Source organism: Lissotriton vulgaris, chromosome 7 (assembly GCF_964263255.1).
Source record: "Lissotriton vulgaris chromosome 7, aLisVul1.2, whole genome shotgun sequence".
Taxonomy (NCBI): Eukaryota; Metazoa; Chordata; class Amphibia; order Caudata; family Salamandridae; genus Lissotriton; species Lissotriton vulgaris.
In genome coordinates this window covers 898,470,316-898,492,486 of record NC_141695.1, presented here as the reverse complement: position 1 = coordinate 898,492,486, position 22,171 = coordinate 898,470,316, and the positions used below count along the sequence as shown (strand labels likewise).

At 47.6% G+C, this 22,171-nt stretch overlaps 1 protein-coding gene across 3 annotated transcripts in view; it reads right to left on the bottom strand.

The window, feature by feature from the left end:
* FLT4 (fms related receptor tyrosine kinase 4) overlaps nt 1-22,171 on the bottom strand; it is a 462,865-nt gene that overhangs the window by 70,606 nt on the left and 370,088 nt on the right. For all 3 annotated transcript variants that reach the window (XM_086931324.1, XM_086931325.1, XM_086931323.1), the window contains 3 exons: nt 22,002-22,106; nt 21,771-21,884; nt 17,507-17,595 (listed from right to left, as the gene is read on the bottom strand). In XM_086931324.1, the coding sequence (XP_086787450.1) occupies nt 17,507-17,595; nt 21,771-21,884; nt 22,002-22,106 (308 nt within the window). The remainder of the gene's footprint in view (nt 1-17,506; nt 17,596-21,770; nt 21,885-22,001; nt 22,107-22,171) is intronic.

Here is a 22,171-nt window from a genome sequence, read left to right as displayed (position 1 = left end):
AACACTTGTTTATTAAGCACCATAGAGAAAAGCTGGTGTTCCCATCAGAAAGCAGGAGCTAACTGACAGGATAGAACAAAGGAGAAAATGACATCAGGGAAAATGGAATGTAGGACTTAAAGGGATACATAAAACATAAGTGCAGAGAATACAACATATCCTCTTCCCTTCATATGGAGAAACAATAAAAAAAAACGAAAGTAAGTCGAACAAAAACATTATAAGACCATGCCCTTCGTTGCAGAGAGAGACCTTACTTGCAAACAAAGTCACGTAGATGAACTGGAGGTCTTCTCACTCTCTGGATTCTACTTGTGCTAACCTCATTGGCCTGTTCTCTGATCCCCACCGGTTCTCGCTCGGCTTTCTTATACAGTGCCACACGCCTCAAGTTCCAACTCTCCCCATTAAATAAGGTAACAAATCTCTTGTGTACAGACTTGATCTTAAATGGACCCCTGAACTTCGTCAGTCCGACACCCACACGACCTGGTTTGACCTTAACCCAATCATTCACAGCGAATTTACACGCGCCATCAGATTCGCAAACAATGTCAGGCTCACCATGACCAGCAGGAGGATCAGCGTTCATGAGTTCTTTCATCCAAGCAGCCACAAGTTTAGTACCCGCAGGACGTCCCCTCATGACAGAAAACGGGACTAAACCAGTCACCCCATTTTCTGTAGTCCTGTAGGCCCACACCAGGTCATTGACTAAACTCTTCACATCCATGCGGGAAGAAATTGCCATTTGAATGGCGCCTTTGACCATTCGGTTGGCCCTCTCCACTATGCCATTCCCCTGGGGGTTGTAAAGTGAGGTCCTAGAGTGAATAATGCCGCACTTTCCCAAGAAATTAGCCATCTCCAGGGAGGTTAGTTGTGTCCCATTGTCAGTAATGATCCTTGTGGGGAAACCTTCCTCCCTAAAGATCTCACCCAACACGGCTATAGTGCTGCTCGTGGTGATCTCCCTCATGAATTTGACTACTAACCACTTGGAAGAGACGTCAACTACCACCAACCCAAACCTCATATCCTGATTCAACTGGTGAAAGGGGCCAATGAAGTCGAGACATATGGTGTGCCACGGGCACTTGGGATCAGCTATTGAGCCACAACCAGTATGACTACCCACCTTAAGTCTCTTTTCACTTTCCAAACACTCTGTACATCTCTCCACCCACTGCGAGATTTCTGAGTCCATCCCGGGCCACCAAAAGTTGTCTCTAATTCTCCTCTTGGTAAGGGACTGCCCCAAATGACCCTCATGACCCAGCTTAAACAAAGTAAATCGCACATCTTGTGGAGGAATGAATTTGTCATCCATTAAAATCATGAAACCCTCATTGTCCAAGATAGACAATTGGTCCAGAACCTTCAAATAAGGACGAAGTGCAGGAGATAGACAACTCTCTCTCCTTGGTCCCTTCGCTATTAAATCTTTGACTTCACACAACACCGCATCTTTAACCATTGAAGAATTCCACAAACTTCTACTGATTGCCCCAGCACACATATCAACAACTTCCTCTACAGCGGCAACAGAACCCTCTGAGTTGAGAGATTCAACCCCTAACTTGTCTACCCTCTCCCAAGGTAGTGGAAGTCTAGAGAGTCCATCCGCTTGGCAATTCTTCCAACCGGGAATGTATTCTACAGTGTACAAGTACTCCTGGATCCTGGCAGCGAGTCTAGCTAACCTGGCAGAGCCTTTACCAGCGCCACCAGGCGAAAGTATTTTAACCAGGGGTTTGTGATCTGTAAATAATGTGAATTTGAACCCCCACAGGTACATTCTATAATACTCGCAGCCCCATGCCGCAGCCAAAGCCTCACGCTCGATTATAGAGTAGTTCCTCTCAGCTGTAGTGAGTGTCCTTGAGGCAAACGCTACAGTTTTGAGACCAGAATCGTGTACTTGAGCAAGGACCGCACCAACACCTACAGCACTTGCATCCACTGTCAGAACTGACTTACGGTTGGTGTCAAACGGTGTCAAGATGCCCGCCTCGCAAATTTCCACCTTGATTCTTTTGAAGCACTCATCTTGTTCCACACCCCACACAAACTTACATCCACTCCTCAACAGCACTTTGATCTTTTCGGTTTTCTCTGCAAAATCCCTTACAAACTTAGCGTAGTACTCGATGAGGCCGAGGAAAGACCTCAACTGATCCTTATCGCACGGAGATGGTGCATTTCTAATGGAGTCTAATAAGTCCCTTTTAGGTTTTACTCCATCCACAGACAATGTATATCCAAGATATTCAACCTCCTCCACTGCAAATTTGCATTTCTCTTTCTTGAGAGTCAAACCTGCCTGTTCCATCCTTTCCAAAACGGTTTTCAAGATCACATTGTGCTCTTCAACAGACGCTCCAAATATCAGGACATCGTCCTGAAAATACACAACATTGTGCACGCCTTTTAGTACAACACCCATCATCCTTTGGAATACCCCAGCTGCAGAGGCGAGTCCAAAAGGCATTCGTGTGAATTGGTATATTCCTTCGGTTGTTATGAACGCCGTAAGTGCTTTAGAGTCCTGGTGTAGTTTTATTTGATGGTAGGCGCTGCGAAGGTCTAACTTGGAAAAATACTTCCCCCCTTTCAGTGATAGAACCAACTCATTGATGTTCGGTAAGGGAAAGTTGTCCACCACAATGTTTTGGTTCAGGGTGCGAAGGTCCACACAAAAACGAAATTTTCCATCAGATTTGGTTGTAATAACTACAGGGGAAATCCAAGGTGATGTTTCGATCTGCTCTATCACACCCTGGTCTAGCATTTCCTCTAACATCTTCTTCACTTCCTCACGTGCGATGAATGGAACCTTTCTGACTTTGTGTTGCATAGGTATGGCATCGTCCCTCAACACAATCTTATGCACATAGCCCCTTAACTCTCCTATATGCTCCTCAAACAGACCATTCATCCCTTCCACTATCGAATCAGTGGTTATGCTGTCTACCACCATCACTTGTTGTGCTGCTCTGGGATTTATTATTATCCCAAGGTCATACTGTTGCCCCCATCCTAGAATTGCAGGGCCAGACTTAGCTACATACACCTTCCCTTCAGCTGAACGATCCTTGAATGTTATTACACACACCATGAACCCAATCACATCTATGCTTTCACCCTGAAAACCACAGGCATTAATGTCGCTAGCAGACAAGTGAACATCCTTCCAATTTGCTAGGAACATATCCTTGGGAATAATGGTCCATAAAGACCCAGGGTCAACCATCAGCTGAACCTCGATTTTATCAATAAGAAACAAGGCTTTTGGTCTGAATCTCCTCCCAGGCTCACCCTCATTCGCACCGTCTCCACCTAAACACAATATTTTGTTCGTACCCTCAACACTAATGAAGTCTCTTACTTCATCCTTGTTTTCAACAACAGCAACCTTGTCAACGTTTGTACTTCTACACATTTTTGAAAAGTGTCCTTTCCGCCCACATTTCCTACACATTTTGTCAATTGCAAAACATCTCCTAAAGTCCGAGTTGTGAAAAGTACTCCCACATCTACTGCACATTCTCCCTTGGAATCTGTTCCTGTCATTACCTGAAAATGCATTGTTAAATCTTTTCTGACTACCTCCTCCCAGATCCACACTCCTCTTATTCACAACAGCAACTTCATCATGATCAACACATGAAACATCATTGCCTTGAGCATTGCCTTTTGCGTTATCTTTCTTTTCCATCTCTTTCATGCATGCATTCGATTCCTCGACTACTTTTGCTATATCAATTGCCATTTGTAGGGTTGGGTTTTTTGCTGCCCACAGTTTTTCTTGCATCTTTTTGTTTCGACACTGTACTATCAGTTGGTCTCTTATCATTTCATCTCTTATTTCACCAAAACTACATTTTATCGACAACTCACGTAGCCTAGCCACAAACTGATCTACAGACTCTTCATTCCTTTGAGGTTGGGTGTAAAATTTGTGTCGCGCCATAACAATATTTACTTCTTTTGCATATTGTTTTTTCATCCGAGCTTTAGCTTCTGTGTATACGTTAGTTATCGCCCTACCATCTTGGTTGACTGCCACAGGAAGGTATTTAAAAGAATGCTGACCCTCCTTGCCCAAAGCACTTAACAAGAGGGCTTTCTTCCTAATTGCACTAAAATCTTTCCCATCAAGTGCTTCAATGTAGTTCTCAAAAATGTCTATCCATTCATCCCACTCAATGGGTGGATCTCCTGTGGCTTGTAAGAACAAAGGAGGTGCAATGATATTTAGATTCTCCATTTTTTTTTAAAACAGTATCTTTCTTTTTTTTTAAAATGGAGAGGTAGTCAAACTGGATAAAAAAAATGTCACTTCTTAACATATACCAAATGTGTGCTTCGTTACTTAAGTTTGTGTGGGGTCTAAGGAATAGGTGTGATTGGGAAGGTTTTTTGAGGGGAGGGCGGTGACGTCATTTCTGAGAGAAGAAAGTTCTAACACGAGGGTCGAGAGGTGAAGTTCAATGTTGAGGAGTGATTAGGTAAGAAGTGAGATAGGAAAGGGGGCTAGGAGATCAGGATGGAGGTGTGGAAAGTCTGTGTTGGTCAGGGGTGCAGGTCTGGGATGTGGAAGAGGGGGGAAGCCAAGAGAGGGGAGGAGAGGGGTGTTGAGATAAGGGGGTAGAGTCGGAGTTGAGGGGTGAGAGAGGGTGTTCTCAGAAGTAAACTGGGGGTCGTGGGAGGAAAAGAGGGCCTGAGAGTTGAGTTTGGGGCTATTAGTTAGATAATGGGGGGTTTACAGGAGAAGAAATTGGGGTGATTAGTGGAGCCCTTGGGGGAACAAGGGGAGGTGTAACACGGGGAGGGTGTAGGTGTTGTGTGACTGAGGGCGTTTTTATTGTAAGGTTACCGAGAGGGAAGAAGAGTGGAGTTGTTCTCAGAGCTGTAGGGGATCGAGGGGTGGGGTAGCTAGAGGAGTGTGGGTTTGGGAGGCAGAAGGAGTTGAGAGAGAATCAGTAGAAGATGGGGATGCTGGCGAGGTTATAGGGGGTTGAAATTGAGAAACGGGGCTTTTATTAATGGTTAGTGAATTAAGAGAAGGGGGGATGCTGGCGAGGTCATGGGGAAGTAAATATGAGAATCAGGGCTTTCAGTTATGGTTAGTGAATCAGGGAATGGATGAGTAGGGGCCAGGGTGTGTAGGGACAGAAAGGTATCTTGCAATTGAGAGGTTGGGAGGTTTGTGTTAAGTGTAGGTATAAGGATTTGGGATAGTGAGCTGAAATGGTGTTCAAAAATGGTGAGGTGGTTTTCAGACGCTTGAATACGTATATTTTCTGATTTGAATATAGAGATGTCAATTTCACCAGGAAATGTGGAGGAGGGAGTGGTGGAATGTTTCAGACCATAGGGAATTTTGCAGGAATTAGTGATAGGAAGGTGGCGTAGAAAGATGCTTTTCCACTATGAAGGGAGTTTGGTGAAGAAGATGTAGTTAGTTTTTTATGATGGAGGTTAGGCTACGGTAGCTGTCTACAAATAAAGTTTCTTGGTGGTGTATTAGAAGTTTGTGTTTAAAGTTTTTCTTGCCGTTTTTGGAAAGGTTTGAAGGGTAAAGGATGGACCACAAGTTAGGGCCATGCCTAGTTATGGGTGAGTCTAGTGTCAAGGGAGTATGGTTGAGGGGAGGCATGATGGGTCAACTGTAGTAGATGAAGGGTGGGAGGAAGAGGAGTGTGGGTAGATTGGGATGGCGCGTAGTGGGGAAGGGGAGTAGGAGCACGGGTCTGGGATGGGGGATATCAGTGAAAGTTAATATCTCCAAGTGAATGTGGATGTCGTGCAATGTGGTAGCTAGAGTAATGAGCGATATGGTGGGGGTGTGGGTGAAGGGGTAGATTCCAGGGGAAGAGGCAGTAGACAGAGTCGAAATTGGAGAGAAAGGGGGAATGGGAGATAGGATCATCAGGGAGAGAAACTAGTAGAGTGGAGTACATCCTTGCCTTTGTCCCTGCGTTGGTGCCATTTTGCTTGCCTAGTGCCACCAGGGTGCAAGAGTGCCTGTGTTGCATGCAGAATTGGTTTTGTGCAGGAAGGGGTACCTTCCTTAGAGGCATTTTCCTCTTTCTATGGGGGTAAACAGCCTTTAAAACGCAACTTATACCACGCAGTGCCTTTACGACGCAACTTTTACAATGCAAACCTTTACAACGCATTGCGCTGGGGGGCGCTCTAGGATAGGGAATAGGTTTGATGTACTATCCAACACCTTCCCTACTATCCACAGGGACTGGAGTTGGAATAGTAAATTAAACTATTCACTATCCAGCACCCCAAAGCACTATGCGTTGTAAAGGCATGCGTTGTAAAAACCGCATTGTAAAGGCATGCGTGGTAAAAGCATGCGTTGTAACGTCATACATCCTTCTATGGGGGTTGGAAAGCCTTCCCAGGGCAGAGTAACGCAAGGCAGCGATTTGCACTGCGTTCAGTTACTGAAGATTTATGAAGCCACCGAGGGCCATGCAAGCTGGCCTTTTGTGGCTATATAAATCGCAGTTTACACTTGCGGCCCTCTTGCACAACATTGCGTGGTGCAAGAGAGACGCAGTTCCTTTTATAAATACGCCCCGTAGTCTGATAGGCAGTAGGCTTTTATTTGTGGATTGTTATTACTCTGTGCTAAAGCCTGCATGCAGGTGTTTCGTTATACAGAACATCACAAATTACCGTAGTAAGCAAGGGTTTTGTTGTTGGTGACCCCCCAAACAAAACTATTGGTTACCATTTGAAAAGGCATAGGACTAACACAGTAGGTCTGACTGAATATAGTTTATAGACCTGATTGATTTAAATAAAAAATTACGATAAAAGCAGTAGGCCTGACATACTTATTGTGAAAAGCATATGTTAAAGTCAATAGGTATTTAAGGGTGCATGTTAATACCCTGTATAAAAGACCCCAGATAGGTGTTTTGCTACATGAAATCTCACAGATTATTGGAGTGCACAGGATCTTTAGTGCTGGTTATACCCTCTGATAAACCGTGTGTACAGAATATTTGCATTCTCAGAATCCATATTAGACCCTCTTATGATATATCGTATTTTGCTTTGTCAACTCAAATTTTGCACATTAACTAATTATATGACTCTATATGTGATGATAGACTTGTGGGAAAGGTTAAGATAAACACAGTAGGGCTGAGTTGGTTACGGCGACAAGAATAACAGCTAGAAATGTGATTTTTCACTAGAAAAAGAAATCAATGCCATAGATATGATTTGTGTATTAGGAAAAGTTATGATGGCCTAACATATTGATTTTGAAAACCACATGTTAAAGTCAATAGGCAATTTTGGGTGGGATGTTATTTCTCTGTATTAAAGAAGACAGATAGTTTTTTTCCATGAAATGTCACAGATTATCTTCGTGGGGATGGATTTTGATTTGATTACAGCATCTGACAAAATCTGGGGGGGGGGAGGGGGGATGGGTTTGGCCTTTAATAATTCTTGCTAGAACCTCTTGTTAGCTGTATGCCTTTTAATAGAAAAAAAACATTAAATAATATGTACATCCATGCATATAAATAAATATCATATGGTTACATAGCGGGTTTGGATTGCTTTGTTCCGCTATTGGTCTGCCTGAGTGTCATTTACATTCTGCTTTCATCCATGACAGCGTACTACATGGGGAAATGGTTCATTCCACATCAGTCATTGGCTCTCTTGCTCTGTGAATGACAGCATTTTCTGATCACATCTTCATATAAATGAAAATGGGAATTCTTCAGTGTCAGGGCTGATGGACAGTCGTTTATTTTTTAATTTTCTTCTTTTACTCTCCCCCTTTCATTTCCTTGCTTCCCTTTTTATTTTAATATCTTTTAAGAGGATACTACAGCTCTCCAGGCAGTTCTAAAAGGCAGCTTGCTTGCTACTAATTTCATCTGCAGTACACCACATCCCACTTTGCTGCTTCCTATAAACCAGGAGACCATCATGGAATGCTGTTATCCACAGTGTACCATTGTTTACCATTCCAGGATGGCCAACACCTTAGTTCTAAATGTGGCGGCAATGCTGAAACTTTAAAACAACATACCTCGGCAATAAACACCAGTTTCTATGTTTAGTTTCATTATTGCAAGCCTGTGCCTGCTGTGCTTAGACAGCAACATATTAATATATTTTACTTGTAATCTTTTAATTTATCTGGAAGTATATTGATTTATGTTTGTTTTATTGCGGTTGTGTTAGAGGCTGAATGCAAGAATGAGTCAGTGAAAGAATGAATGGATGCATGAGTCAAAAGATGAGTGATAGAGTGCATACACAATGACTTGTTGTTGTGCCTACACCCACTAAAGACCCAAAAGGCTCTTTGATTCATAAGCCAGATTGACTGGCATTACCAATGCTTTTTTCTAATTGTTTACCAACGGTGATCCAGATCCACATCTTCGTCGAAGAATTCTCTTGCTTGACGGCATATGCCTGCATTTTTAAATCTTGCTTCAGAAACTATTCCTAATTCTCTAGTAATCTGAGATTGAAGGGGTAGTAGTTGACACATATGGAACTTTTGAGTATTTTTATAAGGTACTGCAGCTAATTACAGGATGGGCATGTGGCAGACTCTAGGGACCAATAGCTTAAGGTATCGCAGGCTGATTATAGCAAGGACTCATGTCTGACTCGAATACGTCTAGTAAGAGCTTCGGTACATTGATTTAGAAATGATTTATTTCTGACTTCAAGGACCTTTAGTAATGACGGATCTCTAGCCTACGGTACTTAACTGCATCCGCTTCAGAAAAAAAAGGTTTATATCAGAATCCAGGAGCTTGCATCAGGAAATACCCCAAAGCCCCCTAGTAATGACCTGAGGCACTGCAACCTGATTACTGCTAGGACATATATCTGACTCGAGGGATCTTTGGTAACAGTTTTAGGTAGTGCACCCTGCGTAAGAAAATAATTGTTTCCGACCCCACAGACCATTAATAAAGGCATAATATACAGCAGCGTGCTACACAAATGGGAGTATGCCACAGAAAGTATGAGTGTCTGAATACAGCACGGACTTATGTTAGACTGGAGAGGTCTCTAGCAATAAACATTATCAAAGATGATGAATGCGGTTTGCATTTTCAGTTGAAATTCAGACCTATTGGCTGTGGCAATGACGGTGTAAAAAAGTGAGACCGATTTATTTTGCCAATGCTTGTTGTAAGAGCTCTTTGGGTCCAATGATCTTGTGACACTCCTTATTTATATCAGCAATGGCTAAGGGTTAAAAGTCCAGCACATTCATTAGACGTTCTGCAGGAACTGACATATCCCAATAGAAATATTTAACTTCTATACACTTGTATTATGTTACATAACAAATTGAAGAAAGCATTTGATCAGGATAAGTGATTAAACCTGAACATGGTGTACCATTCTGGTGTGCTTGGCCATTGCCAAACTCTGGGGACATTTTTATAAGCCCCTCTCTAGCTAAGAGCAGGTTGCATTCGACTTCTTGTTTCAAGGAATTAGAGCAATTGCAGTGTTTTATATTGTCTTAGTTCAAGGAACCGTGGCAATTGCAAAAACAAATGATTTCCTTCCTTTATGGAGCTACTTCAGCAGAATAACCTCTAGCAATACTGCCACATCACTAATCACGAAAAAGGAAACATTCTAGACGTTATCAACATCAGATCATTCAACAAGGGTTGACACGCAAGTTAAAGCTGGCTGATCCAATCCAAAAACATTCATCAATCATCTAGAAAAGAAACAGAAAAGAAACTGGACACCAGAAGAAATATCAGAACTCATCTCCCCAGAAAAAAACAGTTCATATTGTAGTTAAGTAGGAGGCACACATTTAAGGGGACATTCGAGAAACTCAAACTACGAAACCCATGATCACAAGAACCCTCGTTCTATGAAAACCTAAAAAAAAGACAAATGTGAGTGCAGTAAAAATCAGTTAATTGCACTCAAACAAATCACTAATACTTTTAACCCAACTAAAATGAGCAAGAACAAATTCAAGAGCAAAATCCTGAGTTTCAAATGGTCATTACTGTATCACCAGGTCGAAGCCCCCACTGATCACACAAGATCACACGTTTTCAAATATGTCCATCAACAACTTCTGGGTTTTCACTGTACTAATAAACTCACACCCACTTACCACTGTAATATTCTTGCGCCTGCTAGAAATATAAAAGGTGCATGTCATCTTCTCTGTAACACCTGGTGAACAGGCCTCCTGGCCTTCACTTACAAATGACTGTTGATCATTATCCTGAATATACTGCCTTTCATCTCGAACCATTGGGAACCCAAGGACTGCAAAGTTGTAGCGGGTGCCACAAACGACTTTAGGTTTAAAGTATTTTATTGAAGCAGGGTGGGGTAGGACACAAGGGGGCAGGGAACAAATGAACCACAGGAACCGCACATCAGTTCGCATTATACAGCAAGTACAATAATGCAGTCACAATTTTGCAAGGGGCTCCATCCGCCTCGGGAGCATAGCTTTCGCACCTGTGGGCACGTACAGACAACGAGGGGGGGGGGGAGAAAGGGAGGGAGGGACGGGATGGGGGAAGGAAAGAAAGTCAGGAAGGGAGGGACAAAGGAGAGAACGAATGAAAGAAAAGGGGGGGGGTAAGGAAAAAATGGGGGGGAAGGGAAGGGAAGAGAGGAAGGGGGGGGGGGTGAAGGGAGGAGAAACAACCCCGCTCCAAAAACCTACCCAACCAAACAAAACCCCCAACTACCATATCCCAACCCACCCCCTGTACTGTGCCAATGTCTACAGTCTCCACTACTGCGAACTCTCCATGAATCTCTGCTATACAATACCGACCCCACCCAATCAAGCAGGCGGGTCTGGTGGCGGCGTCAGCCTCAACAACCGAAGGTATCTAGGGCAGGTGATCTCTCGAAACTCGGAACATAACAGGCAGTGAAAGGGCTCCCACAGTTCCTCAAAGGTATCAGTGTCCCCCAGGGCTACTAAGGACATCTTCTCCATTCCAAGAACGTGCCATAATCTGTGTAGCCAACCAACTACAGAGGGAAGTGTTGTGGTGCGCCAGTGTATGAGAATATTCTGCACCGCTGACCCCAGCGCAATCGCTATCTGTCTACCTCTCTTAGACCTAAGGGGGTACATCAGCCCATTCGGCAGCCCTAGCAGGACATAGGCCGGGAACCTAGGCAGTTCTATCCCAAAGCATTTGTCCACCTCGCCCAAGACCTCTTCCCAGTAAGGAGCCAGCAGGGGGCATTCCCATAGAATGTGTGTTAGTGTACCAGTGTTGCCACAGTTGCGCCAGCACGTCCCTGGTATTGCCCTGTCCATCTCGTGCAGTTTCTCCGGAGTACGGTACCAGTAGGTCGAGATTTTAGTGAAGGTCTCTGTAAGACCCGTGTGGTAAGCCGAATGGCGTGCGCGGAAGGAGATGTGTTCCCATTCTTTATGGCTCAGCTCGCGCCCGAGCTCTCGCTCCCAACGTTCCCGACCGGGGTTGTGAATATGAAAGGAGAGGGGCTGCAGCATTCTATACAGGTCTGAAATCAGTTTAGCGTCCGACGTGCGAGTAATTAACCAATGCTCATACGCCGTAATTTCCCGGTGTGCCGCGTCGCGCACTTGGGGTTGTAATGCCCAGTGGCGCGCCTGCATGTATCGCATGCGCTCCGTTTCCGGGAGGCCATAATCCCGTCTCAAGTCCTGGAAGGAGACAACCCCCTCAGGGGAGTACAAGTGATACAGAGTGCAGCAGCGGGCCACCCGCCAGCGCTCATAGGCACCCGGTTCCATCCCAGGGCCAAAGTCCGGGTTGCCAATGAGCGGCGTAAAGGGAGAGGGGAAGGTGGTAAGCTCGCATCTGGCAGCCACCGAGTCCCACGTCTGTAGCGGGACCCGCGTTACCAAGGACGCATAAAGATTGGGGGGGCGATGGGCCCGCCTCAAGAATGGCACTTGCTGCAGCGTCCTACCCGCCACCGCCTGATCCTGGAACAGCCAATGCTTATCAGACTCCCACCGGTTCCATTCCACGAGATAGCGGAGCTGAGCGGCCTGGAAATATTTCCGCAAGTCCGGTATCCCCAGCCCTCCGGATTCCGGTGACAGCATAGCGATGCCTCTCTTGATCCTCGGCCTGCGGCCCTGCCACACGAACCGTGCAATGGCAGTCTGAGTCTCCGCAAGCCACCCCGCGGGGGGCTGGAGCGGTAACGCTCTGAAGAGGTAAAGCACCTGAGGCAGGAGGGTCATCTTCACCGCGGCCACCCTACCCAGTAGCGACAGCGTGCCCTTATCCCACCGGCCCAGTTCCTCCCTGATTTTCGCGCCCAGAGCCGCGTAATTGGCCGTGACCATCTCCGGGAGGGAGGGCGCCAACAGGATCCCCAAGTACGGGATCCGGTCCCTGGACCAGCTCAGAGGGTAAAGCCTCTGCAGTTCCACCCTAGTGGCAGCAGTAAGCGAGATGTCCAGGGCGGCTGACTTACCCAGGTTCACCTTGAAACCCGCCACGTCAGCGAATAAGTTCAGTTCCTCCACACAGGCCGGCAGCGATCTCTGCGGGTCATCCAGCGTCAGAATGACATCATCCGCGTACAGGCTAATCGCATGACGGAACCCACCCATCTGGACGCCGATAATGTCAGGGTTCTGCCTAACCCTCTGGGCAAATGGCTCCATGTACAGGGCAAAGAGCAAAGGGGAGAGCGGGCACCCCTGTCTCGTGCCCCGCTCAATGGGGAAGGGTCGAGAGCTGCCGCCGTTCACCCGGACCACCGCAGATGGGAACCGGTAACAGTTGAAGATCAAATGACGGAACCTCTCCCCTATCCCGAATTTGCCCAGGACTTTTTCCAGGTAGGGCCAGTGCACCCTGTCAAAAGCCTTCTCCGCGTCGATGGACAGGAGCATCCTCTCCCCAGGGATCCTGGAAGCCTTCTCGAGAATGTGCGTCACCCTTTTCGTGTTATCTACCGTTTGCCTACCGGGCACGAAGCCCGCTTGGTCCGAGTCAACCATGCCGGGGAGGTGCAGCGCCAGGCGTGCGGCTAATATACTGGTGAACACCTTCAAATCAGTGTTCAGCAGCGAAATGGGACGGTAGGACCCACAAGCGGCCCTATCCTTGCCCGGCTTCGGAATCACTGAAACCGTGGCCTGGAGAAATTCGGGGGGGATAGCTCCCGGCTCTGCGAAGGAGTTAAAGAGGCGAGTCAGCAGAGGCGCCAGCTCCTGACAGAAGGTTTTGTAGAACAGCGGGATAAAGCCATCCGGACCCGGGGCCTTGCCCAGTTTGAGCCGGGATATCGCCGTGACCACCTCCTCGATACGTATGTCACGCTCCAGATACTGAGCCTGATCCTGTGTCAGCGACGGGAGCGGGACCGAGTCCAGATAGTCCACCTCAGCCTGGGCCGAAGGGGCCTCCCCGGAGTAGAGGTCAGCATAAAAGCCGCGAAAGACATCTGCTATCTGCTCATCGGTCGTGACTCTACCTCCGGCCGGGGCCAATAGTTCCTTCACTCGGTGCTGCTGGTGCTGCACCCTAAGTTTGTTAGCTAGGAGCCGCCCACACCGATCGCCCCCTGTGTAATATTTGTGTTTCAGGCGAAGCATCGCATACTCCGCCCGGTCCGTGTCGAGGGCCGCCAGGAGCTTCCGCGCCGCCTTCAGCTGTCTCCACACCCTGGGGGCCCCTGTCCTATGATGAACCTGCTCCAGCTCCCTCACCTGCCGGGTGAGCTCATCCCTCTTGAGTTGTCGGTCCCTATTCTCGGCCGAGGAAATCGCGATAAATTCGCCTCGGAGCACGGCCTTGAGGGCTGCCCACTGTGTCGCACGAGAAGTATCCCCATTATCGTTCACGGTCTGAAAAGCCAAAATGGCCGCCCGGATCTGATCCACCACCGACCGCCTGTGCAAAAGCGTGTCTCGGAGCCTCCAGACCCCTCTCGGCCGAGCCGCCGGCGGAAGAGTGAAAACGCCCTCCACCGGAGCGTGGTCCGAAAGAGAGAGGACCCCCATGTCCGCACTCGAAGCCAAAAGGAGCATTGGGCCCGACACTAGGAGATGGTCTAAGCGCGCATAAGATCTATGGGCGTGTGAGAAATAAGAGTATGCGCGGGTGGTGGGGTGGAGGCGGCGCCACATGTCGTGCAAGTCCAGCTCCTCAAGTCGAGTTCGAATCGAGCCCGAAAGCTCACCCAACTGATGGCGCCGCTGCACAGACCTGTCCAGTGCCGCGTCGAAAACCAGGTTCAAATCACCCCCCAACACTATGTGCCTATCAGAGGTGGATGCAACGTCGTCCAGAGCCCTGTGCAAGAATTGATCCTGATGATCATTGGGGCAATAGACGGTGCCAACAGTCAGTGCCAATCCCCCCATCTTAATCTTGTATACTAGAAGTCTCCCTTTCTGTTCTGCTACCTTGCACACGACCTCCCCCCTGAACCCCCTAGAAAACAAGATGGCCACCCCCGCCGTCTTGGAGGTGCCAGAGGAGAATAGCTGCGTGGGGAACTTAGGGGTACGCATCCGCGAGCAATCCTTAGCCAGCAAATGGGTCTCCTGCAACAGGCAGATATCCGCTTGTGAGTTCTCCAGCAAGGATAACACTGCCCGCCGCTTAACCGGATTGTTCAGCCCTTTCACATTGATAGTAAGCACCTTAAGAGCCATCAAGGAGGGAGTTCAAGGAGCACACATCAAGAAGCAAAGCCCCGCAATCAAACACAGAAGGCACCATTCGAGGCCTCAAAACAGAGCAACTTTGAATCACCCACTGGCACAGTACAGTCCCTGTACCCCAACACCCCACAACTAGAAAACCCCCCCCTGCCCCTACACAACCAAATCTACACCACCCCCCTCTAGGTCCCAAAATCAAAACATCTGCCCGCCTGTCCCAACCCCATACCCCGCTTCCCAAACTTTCCAAAAAAGACATTGTCCCAGTCCGGCCCGAAACGGGCAAGGCCGTGGTAAGTCAATCTTGTGGACGTCCAGCCACCACCACCAGCACTCGCCCTTCCTCCCAGCACACCCCCCGGATCCCCGCACCTGCAATAAGAATGAGCTAGAGTAGACTCCCCCCGGAGTGAGTTCAGGCCGTCAAGGCCACTTCGCCGTTCGTCGCCACTCTGGAGGCCTCCTGGATGGCAGCCGCCATGTCCGCCCGGATTGCGGGCGAGCCCGGACGCTCCGCCGGAGGAGAGGCCCCCCCCCCCAGCTTGTCGCCATCCGTCACGAGTGCTGCGCCTCCGCCGTGGGGCCGGGGTATCTGTGTCCGATGCTGTGAGGCCCAACACCGCGCAGACATCCTGGAGGGACCGAAGCTGATGCAAGACACCGTTCCACCTAAAGATCAGACGGAAGGGGTGTCCCCAGGAATACTGTGTCTCATGCTCTCGGAGGAAGTCCGTGGCGATCTTGAAGGATTTCCTCTTCTGTATCGTGACTGTGGATAAGTCCTGAAACAGGGTCACAGGGTGGTCCCGGAATCGGAAGGGTTGCTGCCCTCGTGCCTCACGGAGGATCCGCTCCTTCAAGGGAAAGTTCGGGAGGAAGGCCAGAATGTCCGGAGCGGGCGCCGTAGCTCTGCGGGGGCGACCCACCCGGTGTGCCCGGTCTATGCGAATCCGAAAGTCCTCCGACTCCCCCAGGATCGCCCGGAAGAGGGACACCAGATATGCAGTCACGTCCTCACCCTCCTCACCAGACGGCACACCGCGGACCCGTATGTTGTTTCGCCTGGACCCATTTTCAAGGTCCTCGGCGTGGGCCTGTAATTCAATCTGTTGCTCCCGCAGCCGTAGGACTTCCTGCTGCAGATGGGTGATCTCCTCATCTCTGGAGTGACCCGCTTCTTCCACTGTGTTCACACGGTCCCCCAGGGAGTCCATCTCTCTCCTTACTTCGCGGACCTCCCCGGCCACCTCATTCTTGAGCGCTTGAAAGTCCTCCCGAAGGGAGCTAAACAGCGATTCGAGAAACGATCTCGTCACCGGGGGCTCTCCACAATCCGCCCCTCTGGTCGGCGCCGGGGAGGTCGCAGCAGGTTGGGCGCCTCCGCTGCGTAGGGAGCCCCGTCCCAGCATTTCCGGCAAGGTCCGGTCGCCCCGTCGCTGTCCCCTGGCATTTGACATTGTAGCTCAATAAAGGACGCTGAGGCTCACTGTCCAGCGAAGAAAGCAGCTATATGCCATCCGAGAGCAGCCCACACAGAGAGCACCGGGAGGCCCGGCCGAGCTTCACAAAATGGCCGCTCAGTAAAGTCGAGGGGCCAACGCCCAAGATGGAGATCCCCTCTCCTTCTCCGATCTGAGAGCCAAAAATCCGGCCAGTGGGCAGAGTCACAGTGCAACGTTCGCCGAGGTCCACGGCTTCAGGGAAAGATCTTCCCCGGGAGACTCGTTCTTCAGTCCCACACAGACAACCAGCCGAAGCGATCTCCTCCAGCGGGCCTCCTCAAGCCACGGGCTGGCGTAGGGAGGCGATGCCGACTCCGCTTCCGCTCTGCACCTCCGCTCCGTTCCGCTCCGTACAGCCGCCGTCGGACAACTCCGAGCCGTTCGCGAAGCCGCTGCCTACTCCCACTCCAACAGCTCATGCACCGCTGCGGGCTTCACCTCTCGGAGGCCGGTCGCTCCGTCGCGCGCCGAGGGTCGGGAGACTCGCGGCCTCGGGCTCACACTCGGGCCGTTCAGCGGGGTCCGACCCAGGCCGTACCGGTCAGAATCTCATCCCCGACGGCGCAAACCAGGCTCAGCAGGCTCTCCACACCTCCACCGTAAGCACCAGGCGCAGTTGCCGCTTGATCCGGGGGGGAATCAGCGGTTACAAGCGGTGCAGGAATTCAGGGGTCCGGGAGCTCTCGGCAAGTGCGACCGCTCAGCCCGCCATCTTGGCCACGCCCCCCACAAACGACTTTAAACTCAACAATGCCCGCTCACGTTCCTCTCACCGGCCAGAACATCAAATCTCCTTTTTCAGAGCAGTTTACAACACAAGACCAAAAGACTGTTAACTATTTAGGAGCTATGGGACGTCTACTGACCCAGAAATCACTAGAATCATCCCTTAAAACACATCCTGACCATTTGTCTCACCCAAAATTGTATCCATGGGAAAGCATCACAATATCTCATCAACAAAATGTATATATTATTGCATATGTTGTCTTGTCCTATGCTCAACCTTCTCAAATACCTTGAAGCAAAAGGGACGCTTTCAATTACAAAGATTTTGACTATGCAACATACTGCATACGACTGTCTGAATATAATCTGTTCTGAATCCTCTACAAAATCATTCCTCCTACCAGGGAGCACAGAGGAATTTCAGTTTACAGACTTGTCGTCCACAAGTCTATTTATTCATTCATTGTCTCATACTGATTCATTACTTATCGGAAAAAAAAGGCACCCAAGAAGCTAAATGTAAGAAAGTAATTGGGAAGGAAGGAGAACAGGGTTCATAAATACATACCCTGCTGGGAATAAATCCATCCCTCCGGGTACGTAGGTAGTTAGAGAGGTTTCCATACTTGCAGAATTCTACAATCACCATAAGAGGTCCTAAAAGAGAAAAAATAGAGTAACTTGAATCTGAAATCAGATTCTAATGATTTACCAGACTTTCAAAATAACTCTGGACATTGCATGAGTATATCTATGTGTGGATATGGAGACCTTCAGAGCGGGAAAGAAATCGGAAAATACTTATAAGTGACCATATGGAAAGGTCATAGAAATTTTTTTTTAAATAAAAAAATTAAGGAAGGTCCCAATTATGATTTGGAAAGTCCTTGTATTTTTCAGGAAAACAAATAGGAGTTGATGAATAACACTAACGTTGTATCAGTGGGAGCGGAGTATATCCACTGCATCTCATGGAGCATAGTGTGTTTACTGTATTCTTCCATGAGTGCTGGCTTTCTGTAAGTAGGCCTTCAAATGTTGTTCTCATCTTGATACATTTGCTGTATATTCAAAGACAGAGGTCAAATGTCAGGCTCTGTCTTCTGAGGGAGCTTAGTGTTTACTATCCATTCTCTGTCTTCAAAGTGTGAGCCTTTATCTGACGTTCTGGGGGTGTGAAAGGGGGTGGCGTTTTCCCTTTGATTCTGTGTAGGGTATTCTTGCCTTTTTCATTTGCTCTCCCTGCCACTGCTGCAGCCTCCGGGTTTTGTTAGCGTTTTGGGGAGTGTGCACTGTTTAAATGTATTTTACTTACTTACTAAATGTCTTTTTTTAGCATACAAAACAATTTAAATTTCTGTAAATTAACTGTGCAAATATTTTAGAATATATCAGAATTAGGAAAGCACAAAGACGGACATTTTGTTGTAATTCCAAAGTGTGCTAAACAAATATTTGAATGTGATCAAAATAAAACAATACGCTGGATGATGCCATTTCCACACATTATCGTTTGTGTGCTGTATAGTTTTATCGGTACAATTGTATGTCTGTGGAACTGTAATGGCCATTTCAATTTAAAATGTGTTGTCTGTAATGGCAGTGCACTACCACACCATGCTTATGCCTCTCCACTTTATCCCACTCAACTCTACTCCACTCTGAAACACGCTATGACACTCAACTATACTCCATGCCACTCCACTCTGCGACACGCCACTCTATGGCACTCTACAATCTACTCTATGCTGCTCTATGATACTCCACTCTATGCCACTGCACTCCACTCCACTCCACTCTACTACACTTCACACCATTTTACTTCACTTTACGATACTCCACGCTATACCAAACCACCCTATAGCACTTTACTCCACTACACTCTAAGGGACTCCACTCTACTCCATTCTCTGACAGGTTACTCCATGCCCCTCCAATCTACAACCCTCCACTCTGTCACGCCATTCTATAACACTCTACCCCACTCTACACCACTTTACAACACTCTACTGTAGTCCATGCCACTCTACAACACTCTACACTACTCTACACCACTCCATACAACTTCATTCTAAGCCACTCTACTCACCTCTATGACAATCCACTCTGCAACACTTCATTATATGACTCTCCACTCTATGCCACTCAATGTCACTCTATTCCACACCACCTACAACACTTTACTCCAGTCTACACTATACCACTCCACTCTGCAACACGTCACACCCCTCTAAACCCCTCCACTTTATGCCCCTGTACTCTACGCCCCTCCACTCTATGACATTCCACTCTACCACATGCCTCTCTATGACACTCTATGCCCCTCCACTCTACAACACTTTACTCCACTCCACAATATGCCCTGCCACTCAATGCCCCCCCAACCTACAACCTTCCACTCTACACCACTGTATGACACTCCACGGCATTCTACAACACTGAACAACCTCTACTACACTCTATGCCACTCTACTACACTCCATGAGACTCCACGCCATTCTGCTCCACTCTACTTTCCTCAACGTCACTCTACACCACTCTACTTACTCCACTCTATGCCACTTCTCCCTTTGACAAGCCAATCCATTGTACTGTATTTCACTCTACGATACACCACTGTTCTGCAGTATATGATACTCAACGCCCCTCCACACGATAGCCCTCCAAACTTCACCCCTCCACTCTACGATACTCTATGACAATCCACTCCACGCAACTCTCGGACCACTACACTCTATGCCATTCTACTCTACTCCTCTCTATGACACTTTACTCCTCTCTACAACACTTTACTCCATTCTACGCTATGCCTCTCCACTCTATGCTACTCCACTCTACGTCACTCCACGTCACTCCACGCAAATCGACTCTACAGTACTCCACTCTATCCCAATCAATGGCACTCCACTCTCTGAGACTCCACTCCACTTAATGACACACCACTCCACTCTACGCCACTCCATGCTACTCCACTCTATGACACTCCATTCCACTCTAAGACACTCCATTCCACTCTAAGACACTCCACTCTACGGCACTCTACTCAACTCCGTGCCACTCCACTCTACTCCATTCCATGCCACAACACTCTCTGACACTCCACACCAGATCACTCTACTCCCCCCAATCTGCGCCTCTCCACTCTATGCCACTCCACTCTACGCCACCCTACTCTACTCCACGCTACACCACTCTACTCATCTCTACTTCATGACACTATATGGCCTTATACTCTATTTTACGACACTCTTCTCTACGATTCTCCACTCTATGCCACAGCACTCCACTCTATACCAAAACACTTCACACTAAGCCTCTCCACTCTACAACACTCTACTCCAATCTGTGCTACTCCACAACACTCTACACCACACCACTCTACGACACTCTACACCCCTCCACTCTATGACACTCTACTCCACACTATGTAAGTCCCTCCAAGCCACTCCATGCCACTTTACTCCACTCTCCGCCACTCCACTCTACTCCGCTCTACTCTATGACATATTATGTCACTCAACTCCACAACTCTACTCTGCACCACTCAACTCTATACCACTCCACTCTATGCCACCCCAGACTATGACAGTTTAATCAACTTCACTCTACAACACTCTGTTCCACTCTCCTCCACACTACACCCTCCACTCTACACCCCTCAACTCTACACCCCTCCACTCTATGCTCCTCCACTCACTCTTCTCTGCTCTACTATTCTCTACACCACTCCACTCTACTCCACAACACTCCACTCTACTTTATGACATTCCACCTCTCTATTTCTCACAACTCCACCGCACAGCACTCCACTCTGACACTACCCTTGACAGCACTGTATGAGCCTTTTCACCACTTTACAACACTCTTCTCCACTCTTCTCTATGCTACTCCACTCCACGCCACTACCCTCTATGCCACTAACTTTTAGCCATGCTTAAGAGCAGCCACGCTTGTGTACAACATGGATAAAACATATTGGAAAAGCCGGTAGCTCTTGCATATAGGGTAGGCTTATAGGCTTTGCCACTACTTGTTCTGTTCTGTGACAAATGCACTAATATTTCAAAGAACAAAGTTGGCTTTTGGAAGCATGCGCGAAAATCCTATCTTTCATATATGCAAATGTATACAGTTCGTGTGCACAACTTTCCAGATTGCAGCGAATCTCAAACCTCCTTTACTGTATCTGCATTCACACCATGCCACTGTGCAGCCCCTGTACATTAAAGAGAACTGAACTGCTGTCTTCTCCCTCTGATACCTGATGTCCAATCACATTGGGGATTCTGTCCCTTTCAGAATGCTTCCATTTTGTGCATGGATACAACCCGCTTTCGGGTCGCTATCTCATCATTGGTCTGCAAAAGCAGGAGTGATTGCAAACCATTGTACATATCAATGGTGCGACTTGAACAAACAGTTTTCCTTATGAATCACAATGTGGACATTGTAAGTCACAAATCCATCTAGGACAACTAATGTAAATTTTTGTTCATTGCGACTTTAGGGTTTGAACTTGCAAAGCCTGCAATTTTGGGCCCTGCATACTTTGCGAGGGCAAACACCTTTCATCCATCAAGCCCATGGTCTATATGACAGTTGCAAAGGATAAGTGCTCATTTGTATACACACATGATAGAAGGCCTGACAAAAATCCAATACAGTACAGAGATAGCACAATTTTGATGTTAACAGATTAAACAAATGTTGTCTTATGTCAACAAATAGCCAAAACTCTTAGAAATTTGAAAAAGTGATTCGTAAGAAAAAATAGTTACATCAACATTTACAAATGGTCCTGTCTATCATGCCCGAGGGTGGTTTCTTCGTACCGTTGGATTTGGTGCAGGCGCCCAGCAGGTTCACCACGTTGAGGTGGTTTCCAATGTGAATGAGAATCTTCAGTTCTGACATTAGAGCTTTGTGTTCGCTGGCAGTAGCGCCCTCTGCATCAAAGAGGAAAAGTTGTGGGTCATTTACCAGTGTCTCATGCACTCATCTTCCAAAAACCCATCAAATTCAAACCAAATTTTAAAACAGGACCTACATGTATATTTGCTTACCTTTTAGCATCTTCACTGCCACAGTCTCGCAACTACTGCTTTTATGGATCCCAAATGCTGCGGCTTCCATAACCTTTCCAAAAGCCCCGTGGCCCAAGACTTTACCTGTGTGATGGGGATCAATAATAAGAGCAATGCTAAAACTTAATGCTGACATTTAACTTTTCGAA